Raw genomic sequence first — 10,086 nt, forward strand, 5'->3', positions numbered from 1 at the left:
TGAGTCAGGGTTTGCATTTGTTCATGTCCATGCTGGCATGGGGATAGTTGGTGCTTTAGGGAAGGAACATCATCTGTGATCAGGCACTTCGGCAATTAAGAAGTTTTCATTTTGAGAGGGGTTGTTTGTTTTTTTTTTTAACCTGTATTTTTCCCTTTGTCTAGCACAGCTGGACCAAAGACAAATTAAACATTGTATGACAGAACGGCTTTGGATGTTATGAATGATGTCCCTGCTCACAAACTGATCACATCAGTATATTGTTTCTCATTAGCACACTAGTTTCAGTGCAAAAAAAAACCAAAACAAAACCAAAACAATTTCTTAAGTATGAGAATTTTTTAGGGGAAGTACTTCTAACTGCTGATATCAGATTTTCCAGTAAAAGAATGTTTTATCATAGTCAGGTGAACCCAAATCAGAATACTTTGCTTTGACCTGAAATGTTTGATTTGAATCATGTCACTGCTGATTATTTCCTTGAAGCAATTGCCTGGAAATGTGTATGGGAAATATCATTTGGCTCCTGTTCTCTCAGTGGGTCTCTTGGAGGAATTTCCTGTAACACAGTTTAGAGTTCCATGCAATTAGGCTTTGTGGTTCATCAGTGCAATTATATATTCTATGTAGTTTTTAGGAAACGTAATCTAGTCATTATACTTACAAGAGAGGATGATGTCTGCTTGTTCTCAAAATAGAGCTCTCATGAGATGATGTTATGCTAAGGAAAATGCAGCCTAATATTGACATGCCTTGAAACAGCAAGTTTTCAGCTGTTTTGGTAAATCAGCATAAACCAATTTAGAACCAAAATTGATTCATTTTGCTCAAAAAAAGTCAAAATTATCTAATTACCAAATCTGTCATTATTATTATTTTGTAATAGTATATATAGATATATATACAGATAATATATATATTTTATAATAATATATATAGATTTTCATATAAAGATGAAAAACACCAGGTTTTCATCTTTTTTCTGCCCTGCTTGGGGAAATGTTGGAATTTCTTGTGGGACGGAAACGTTGCAATCCACTCTGCTTTGATCACATGTGCTAGTAAACTAAGTTGTTGCTTACCATTGCTGTGTCGATATTTAAACAGGTACCAGTTGTAGCAGTCATGACAACAGGAGGTGGCACCAGGGCACTGACATCTCTGTTGGGCAACCTATTGGGTCTTCAGAAGCTGGATCTCTTAGATGCTGTTTCATACATCACTGGGTCATCTGGTTCAACATGGTAGGGAGATCCTGAAGGAAGACATCATTTGTCACCTCTATATCCTGCTGTGTGAGAGATTTACTCTCTTCATTTTGGTAGAGCAAGGTGTACTACGTCAGTCTCAAGCTTTTTTATCGCTGCATTAGGAACACACTGTCTGAGGCAGCATATGGCCTAGGCACTGCTTACGAGGAACACCATTTTCCTTGACCCTTTGTTTCACCTCTAGGATCTTTCCTAGTGAGTGACCCTTGCGCATAAACCTACATAGCATGGCCGGCTTTTTGCAAATCCTCAGGTTTCTCTAGTGATTTGTGGGCGGGTCCTCTAAATCAAAAAAAAAAAAATCTTTTCTCTCCAACAGTAAACTGAGCCCAAAAGATGATTTTAATGAACCTCAGGTAGATAATTTGATGTGGTCCTTAAATCCAAGTCTAAAAAGTGAAAGTCTTGAGCATATGACAACACGCTTCCTTTCTTTTCCTCAGGGCCTTGTCACATTTGTATCAGAGTGCTGACTGGTCACACAAGGATCTATCCAGACCGATTGGTGAAGTTCGCAGACATATGACCAAGTGCAAGCTAAGCTGCTTTTCCTTGGAAAGCTTGAAGTACTATGACAAGGAGCTAAAACTGCGGAAGCAAGAGGGATACCAGATATCTAGCATTGATTTTTGGGGGCTTCTGCTGGAAAAAGCATTAAGCGATGGGGTAGAGTGTCGGTGTTTTGCTGAACAGCTACTGAATTCTATTGTATGGAAATGAACATCCAGGGACAAATAGTAGCCTGAGAGCATGCCAGCATTATCCAGCAGACAATTTCTGCTGACTAACAGAGGGCATTTGTCCCCACATATCCCTCCGCACATAATTAGCAGCCCTAAGGGTATTCTGTAGAGCAGAAAACCTATGTCTCTTTGTACCAGTATAAGCATTCGAGTCTTGCTCTGGGTTTCCTTTGCTCTGTTCCTCCCTGTGAAAACTTAAATAATCTGCGTAAAATGGATGCTTTTACCAGGACGAACGAGAGACCGTTGTACTACAAAGTGTCCCACAGCTTACCTGTAATTAAATAAGCTTATGTGTAAATGTTTAGACCACTTCCTGTTAAAAAAAAGTCTGGACACAAGTGACAAGAATAAGAAAATGAAGATGAAAACCGCATTTATTTTGCTGTAATCTTGCAAGTGCATACACTGTGCCAAGGTCCCTTGGTTTGGCTCTTTGTTTCTCCCAATCCACAGAAAAACAACCACAAACTCTCAGATGAGCGACAGGCATTGAGTCAGGGTCTGAATCCCTTACCTATCTACATGGTCCTCAACATCAAAGAAGACTACAGCCTTCCAGAATTCAAAGGTGATGGCAAAACTGAGCTGTATCTGGACTTGGTCGTTGTTCAAATGATCTGCATTATCAGTTACCACACATCCTGCAACCCCTCGCACTGCAGAACCATAGCATTCATAAACAGTTCCTTTTCCTCCTTAACTTCCTCTGTCATTTCCAGGCTTTGCGCCTAGGCTCTGGGAGAAACCTATCTTCTATGGGGCATGAGAAATCTGGGCGAGGTGCTTAAGGACAGCCAAAGTACTCATAAGTCACAGACTTAGCCCCACATGTGAGGTAATTTAGGCTGATCCCTTTTGGTATAAACTTCGCTTATGTCCTATCTGGAGAGGCTCATTGGACTGTTCTGAATGAACAAGCGCAGGAAATGTTACCGAGCGGGTGAAAACAGTTGACTGTAACTCGTTACCCCGAGGAAGGCCAGTCTGTGATCACCCTGCTGATAGGGTTTGTCCTGCAGCTGCTTCCTTGCCATTTCAGAGCCCTTCTTGCAAGGAGGTAGGGACAGGATTGAGATTTAAAAGTTCATTTTGTGCCTCTGCAGAGTGGGTGGAGTTCACTCCTTATGAGGTCGGGTTCTTAAAATACGGCGCCTTCATTCGTGCAGAGGATTTTGGCAGCAAGTTCTTCATGGGTCGCCTGATGAAGAAGCTCCCTGAATCCCGCATCTGTTTCATGAAAGGTGATGTGCTCCGTTGTGAAAATTTGAATTGCATTGTACTTTATAAATTATACTTTATTTTTAATATAATACAGACCTTGCGTATTGCAGCCAGTGTCCTGAAACATGCAGGACTGAAGCAAAGCATACAACATGTTTTCCGCACCTCTGGCTGTATCCCTCAGATACTGGAGATGGGCTAAAAAGTACTTAGAGGGAATGTCAAACAACAGTAGTCACTGTTGCTTTTGTCTTGACTGATGACTCTCATGCCTGAAGTTTCAGGGCTGCTTAAAGAGGCTAGGCTTGTTTTGAACTGATCAGCAGCAGAGTTCCATGTGGAAAACATTTGTATTTTGAAACTGGAATCTTAACTCCAAATTTGTCTATGGATGGCATGATTTTATAATAAAAAGTAATTTTGTTGCTGAGTTTTTTTATAAAAGATGACAATTCTGAATAGTTTTCTGAACAGTTAGTGATATTTTTGCAAGTTTAATAGTATTCTAAATCCTTTGTAATTTTGCTAGCATGATTGAATCAGTGAGTTTTGTCATCCTTATTTCAGCAAAGTGGGTAGCTGCCAGTAATGCATGAAAGACAGCTTTGCAGTCTTTATGCAATTCTTATTTTAATTTTGCATAATGCTAGAACTCTTTGCCACACCCCTTTGTATGCCGGTTCTCTGTGATGAAGTTGTCTGCGGAAGAGTCCAATCTGCTCTTAAACCCTGAGCAACAGATGTGTTACATGTAAGCAAGTACAACACACAACAGCACACCAAGGATGCCAGTAAGAAAGGGTTTACTTATGAACTGGAAAACCCCACACAATCAGCGACACCATACGGTATTTCTTATCTGGTGTGCAGAGAAGTTGTGCACATTGATGTGCGATGCAGGAGGAGTCCAGAAACGTATTGGTTCAATTGTGAGAAAATAACTTGGGTATGAGGAACAGGAAGTTGTGCTTAACCACACAGACACTATATCTCAGAGCTTTAATGGCTACGCTTGGAGCTTTTAGTGATGTCATGAGTTAAGAAAAGAGGTATCTGAGGGAAAAAAAAAAACTCAGGAGATAACACAGGATCCAGGACAATAAATAGGTCTGAAAAGAGGAGGAAAATTCGTGGAAGGCAGTTCCACTGGTGGCTCTGAAACACAGTAGTACAGATGCAGCCACCAGCACTGGAAGTACGAAATCCAGAACCTTGAGATGCTGGAGAGTACACTGGAGAAGAGATCGCCTCATACTTTCCATTTTCTTCTATTCTTCTAATAAGCTTTCTGGTGCTGACAACCAGATTACAGAGCTCAGTGGGACTACGTAGCTGCCTTCTGAGGATGTCGTGCCTCCGTTGTCGCAGTTTTGCAATGACGGTGGTGTAGTGTGTTCATACGCGAGGTGGCCAGGTAGCAAGCACAGCCAACACATCCGGTCTAGGCTGAGCTCTGTGTTCTCAACCCTAGCACCTGAATTAGGCTAGTGACCCCACAGCTGTGGATGTATCTTTAGAAAGGATAAAGTGGAGAGTTAAAGAAATGTTGCCATCTAGTGATACAACATGTAATGCCCTCTTGGGTTGCGATTAAGATGTACTATCAGTTACAGTGTGATAGTGTAAGGATAAAAGCAAGGTGTCATTTGCAGGGAGAGGTAAGGCCTTTTATAACAGCAATGGCTAGAGCTGGAAAGGTTGGATGAGTTTATGGTGATATGAGACCCTCAGGTTTTCAGAAGAAAGGCTAGGGTGCATGAAATCTTGTCTGCTATTTTCAACTCTGTCAGCCTAGTAAAAGATACAATCTCTCCTCATAGTTCTTCCTTCAGCAAATACAGGTACAGTGAAAATTCTGTGCAAGAGGTTAGACAAACAGTGCCATGTAATTATGTCCAAGTTCTTGGAGGACAACAGTCTCTGGAAGATATTGAGATGCATGGGCAACATGTAACTCCTGGGGCTTCGGGAGCTGGAAGAATTGAGAAGGCACCAGGTGAGGGCAGGAGAAATGAGAGGAGTTGCCTTCTCACAGCGGGCCTGGACAGAGGCTTCTCAAGTGGCAGGGAGATGAGGTTGTATTGGTGGAACCCGTCCAGTAATTATCTGTGGATGAACTCTGGTTGCCAGCTTAGTGTAGAGCCAGAACGCCCCTACCTGATTTCTTAACTATGAATTTCGAACATTTCTCAAGCGAGTCCCATTCTTATGGGGACTTGCTGTGAAGTGGGAGACCTTTGATCTTGTCGCACTCTGCAAACAAGCCAGGTTTAAAAGGGAATTGTATTTCTGTTACTAATTTATGGAATGAATAATTATTGTACTGTGCAATTCAAAGTATTGCATCCTTTGTGACGCACGCCTTTTGCAAAACTTTCACTGGTAGGGATTTTCAAGGCAAAGCTCAGCACTGCCTTCTCTGGCAGAGTTCCTCTTAGGGCTTGTCGCAGAGCTGTGGAGGAAGAAATACTTTTCAAGATCCAAGAGGTTTTCGGAGATTTCTGCACTGGGGAGACAATTTTAAATGTTCTTTTAAGTGGGAGGGCAAAAGTGGAGGAAGGATTGTGAGTATGAGACTAACGAGGAGTGGGAGGGGAATCTCAAAAGAACTTGTGACAAGAGAAATCTTACAAGGACCAGTGAAGACGTCTTGTTTTAGAGGACTAGTCTGCAAACTATCCCAAATTGTGCTCTTGAATCTTGGCTGTTCAGGAGCAGCCTCCAAACCTTTAACTGAGTATATGGTTGTATATGCCATACTTTGTAGACTAGTCTCTTATTTTATGGGAAATTGTATTGTTTTACTCTCTGACGACAGTTCCTTATAGGACAGAAAATGTTGGTTTGCAGTGTATCGGCAATAGATCTATGTGAGAATGAATTATGGTGGCTGAAGGCCTGGCACAACGTTTAAAACTATTTAGGTTCCTCTTTGAGGAGAGTGTGAGTTGCCCCAAAAGAACTTCATACAGCTTCTGGTGAGAGTTTGGAAACCTCCCAAGGTTTCCAACAGCCTTTGCAAAGATGAAAGATTGCTTTTTTAAAGTGATATTTTCCACGAAAATGTTTCCAAAGCAGTTTCCCTGTTCTATACCACTGCACAGGCCTGTGGAGCAATGTCTTTTCCTACAACCTCTTGGATGCCTGGCATTCATCAGATCCTACAGAAAGGTTCTCACTGAGGTGTACTCAACACAGGACCGTTGATGTTGGTTGGTTAACATTTCTGTTTCTACTTTACCTGTTGTTTTATGAATCTTTAAATGAATGTTGCATTCAGAGGTGAATAGTGTGAAATCTTTGTGAAGGCTTTTTAAATCTTAAAACTGAGGCCAATGCTGCACAGCTTTTTTTTTTTTTTTTTTTTCTTGAGGTGTCATGTTGCCAGTAAGCGCTAATTAATGTTGCTATGAGAGAAGAAACCCGTTTCCATTAGTCCCCCTTGGACTGAACTTATTCAAGGGATGATTTGACACCAAATACAAAACCACTAAAGGTTTTTAACAGACCATCTTTACCAGGGTCTTTCCAGTGAGCCTACACATTGTAACAAACATCTCAGTGCTGTGTTCTCTGTCTGCCTTGGCAGATGGTACTTTACACATGTTCTTGTTGAAGACTTGGATATATCAATTACGTGGAAATCCATTTAAATTTTCTTCGATCTTCTCATAAACCTGTGATCTGCTTAGAGGCGTTGGCTGTCCTTCCTCTGTTCTAATGTGGTTAGCAATGGGCTTTTCATCACTTTCTCCGTGGAAGTGTTGCAGAACCCTGAGCTCAATAAATGTTTGTGATTGAAAGTCATTGCCTCTCTTTCCCAGTCTCATGAGGTGCCATTTAGCGCAACCTTTTTTCTCTGCTCTTTTCTGGGTGTCTAAATCTCCTGACAGCATATTTTTTTTTTTTCCAAAGCTGATTTGGACTAACATTGAAAGAAACTGGTCCAGATTTCTTCACCAAAATTCTCAGCCTACCCTGACATTCACACTTAGGACTTCTGTCAAGCAGTAGATCACTTTTTCCAGCTTTAGAAAGTTTGTTGCCACTCTGTTTTTCGTGCAATATGCTTTACTGAAGAACGGTTTTCTTCTTGTTCCTATTCTGACGTGGATTTGATTGTATGTTGCCATGTCTTATTAGGATCTTCTTTTCTCTAGCTAATATTAGATGCCTTTCTGCATTTTAAGTATTGCAAAGAACTGTATCAAAACAACAACTTGTTCATCTCCTCTACCCTTCAGAAGGAGATGACGCTTCCCCACCAGACAGGAGCCATGAGTTGGACACTTACTTAATTACCCCTGAATGTGGCATCATGGGCATCATTCGGCAGGTCCTAACTGAGCGCGTGATGGTTTCAAAGTTCTACAACTTCCTGAGTGGGTTCCAGATGCACAATGAATATCTTCAGAGCAAAAGCTTCTGTATATGGAAAGGTAAACAGCCCTGAATATTGCTTTCCGTCTGCTTAGATGGTTGGTGTTTTCATCAGTGAAGAGAAGGTAGAGGATGAACAGGCTTTATTCCTCACTTTGGAAACAAAAATTTCAAGATAACTAGTTATACTTTGTCCTGTCAAACCAGCTTCAAGAAGTCCCCTGATTCCAGGGAAGGGCAACTAGTGCTCATCGGGGATGGAAGGAGAGCAGTATGAGAAGTGAAGGAGCTCTCTCATTCTACCTTGGACAAATCTTTCTTTTCTGTGTCAAGGCTGAGCTTCTGTAGCGTGGCAGGGTCTTGGAAAACAAAAGTAATGGGGAGACAAGAGGCATTTTTTTCCCTCCTTATTAGCCAAACAGACATTTTAGTTCTTCAGTGAATCACTCATCGTAACAAATGTTTCCTTTTAGATACTGTACTTGATAATTTCCCCAACCAGCTGAGAGAAACAGCAGAGTTCATGTGCCTGGCAGACACAGCAGGATACATCGACATCAGCTACCCACCACTCATGAGGCCGGAGAGGAAAGTGGATGTTGTCCTACACTTAAACTATTCTTCTGGATCACAGACATCGGTGCGATGACCGCTCTGTTCTCCTTGATAATGACTGCTGTCTTTTAGCCCTCTCTAGCTCCTAAGGAGTCAGAACAATTTATGTAGAAGAATCCTGGGAGAAAAGGATTCTTGGTGTACAGCTCCCATTAGTAGATGGCTAGGTCTCTCAGTGATCCTGGTATGCCATGGCAAATCCCCTAAGGAAAGCAGAAGTAGAATCTGTTTTCTAAATCTTTTCTTTTAATTAACCCTCTGGTACGTAAATGCTATCTCCTAGACCCGTGTGCTCCTGGGATCTCAACATGGCTATTGAAGCTGTACTCTGCAAGGAGTGTTTTTGTGTTTCTCTGGAACTAGTACCACAAGTGATGAACTCGTTTCATTTGTCTTGTGATAGTCATCTAAAGATATCCACATGCAGTTGAATTAGAAGCAATTTGTCCAGTAATTTTAGAAGAGTAGTTGGATTATATATTTTTTTTAATTTTAAATTGTGGATAAGAATTGTCCTTTGGCACCGTGTCTGCTCTTTCAAATACCAGCTAATGGCCTGGTCTACAATTCCTGTTACTAGATGTGGGTAAGACAGAAGATCTTGGAGACTAAAATTTTCGCACCTGCCAAGCAGAATCAAAAATCCTTTTTTTTTTTTTTTTTTTTCCCAAAAGTTTTCAAAAATGATTTACACACTTGAGGGATTAAATTAACACCTCTGTCAAGATGATGTTTGCTCCCACATGCCTACATCACTTTTCACAACCATCTTAAGGCATCTAGGACAGTTTGGGGTTTTAAATATTTCACAGCAAGTCACAAAATATTTCTATTTTTCTGAATCCGTATGTAAAAACTCTACCATTTCAGATCCCTGTTCATTCTGCTTGTTTCAGGGTTTTCTCGTCAGGGGCATGTTTCCATGTCCTAAGTGGCTAGGCCACCCTTGTCTGCAGCCATGAACGTCTTCTTTATCTTGCAGATAAAGCTGATGTGGAGGAGGAGGTAGGACAACAATCAGGACTGCAAGCTGGAGGCTGTGTCTTGAACCATTTTCCTGTTAATAACTAGTACTTAGCTTCTCAGCAAGAAACAAAGCGCAGAAGAAATACTGACAGCAAATGCTGCTCCGGGATCCTTGTGAAGGGCTCTGATGAATATGTTGTGCATGCGGAAGTGTTGGGGTGGTGGCAGAATTTCTGACTTTTTCTTTTTTTTTTTTTTTCCTGTCTGAATGCAGCCTTTGGAAGAAGCCTCCAAGTACTTCCTAAAGCAGGGAATCCCATTTCCCAAAATCCACTTGAGTGAAGAAGAAAAGAAAAATCTAAAGGAGTGCTACATCTTCGAAGACACAGAAACCCCAGAGGCACCGATCGTGGTGTTTTTCCCGCTAGTGAATGACACCTTCAGAAAATACAAAGAGCCTGGTAAGCTGTGGGACAGATATGGTCCTCCCACCTCCTGGCAGACCTTTGGATGTGTGCTTTTGGGATGGGAGCCATGGCCTAGCGTGGTCCCCTCCCTCTCCTACTGTGGCTCCCATGGGAGAGAATTGTGGGTGTCCTGGTAGTGAGGAGCAATGTCGTGCCCCATCTGGGAAGTGGGACCACACCTATACTCCATTGATTACCTCTCTTTATTTGTCAGGTGTGGAACGCAGCCCTGCTGAGATGGCACAGGGCAACGTGGATGTTTCCAGCATTTTTTCCCCATACAGCTTAAACAGCTTTACCTACACAGAGGAGGACTTTGACAAGCTGGTAGAACTGACTAGCTACAACATTCAGAACAACAAACGGCTGATCCTTCAGGCTTTGAGTTCAGCCATAGGGCAGAAAGAGCACGCTAAATAA

At 41.8% G+C, this 10,086-nt stretch overlaps 1 protein-coding gene across 1 annotated transcript in view; it reads left to right on the plus strand.

Annotated features, from left to right (window-relative positions):
• Positions 1-10,086, plus strand: part of LOC147415825 (cytosolic phospholipase A2 epsilon-like) — a 33,239-nt gene extending 23,153 nt beyond the window's left edge. The window contains exons 12-20 of the mRNA XM_086463506.1: positions 1,108-1,244; positions 1,715-1,937; positions 2,471-2,585; positions 3,121-3,258; positions 6,343-6,450; positions 7,486-7,677; positions 8,092-8,258; positions 9,474-9,660; positions 9,881-10,086. Of these exons, the coding sequence (XP_086319632.1) occupies positions 1,108-1,244; positions 1,715-1,937; positions 2,471-2,585; positions 3,121-3,258; positions 6,343-6,450; positions 7,486-7,677; positions 8,092-8,258; positions 9,474-9,660; positions 9,881-10,086 (1,473 nt within the window). The remainder of the gene's footprint in view (positions 1-1,107; positions 1,245-1,714; positions 1,938-2,470; positions 2,586-3,120; positions 3,259-6,342; positions 6,451-7,485; positions 7,678-8,091; positions 8,259-9,473; positions 9,661-9,880) is intronic.

This window comes from Leptosomus discolor, chromosome 3, assembly GCF_034619465.1.
Source record: "Leptosomus discolor isolate bLepDis1 chromosome 3, bLepDis1.hap2, whole genome shotgun sequence".
In the NCBI taxonomy this organism is placed as follows: Eukaryota; Metazoa; Chordata; class Aves; order Leptosomiformes; family Leptosomidae; genus Leptosomus; species Leptosomus discolor.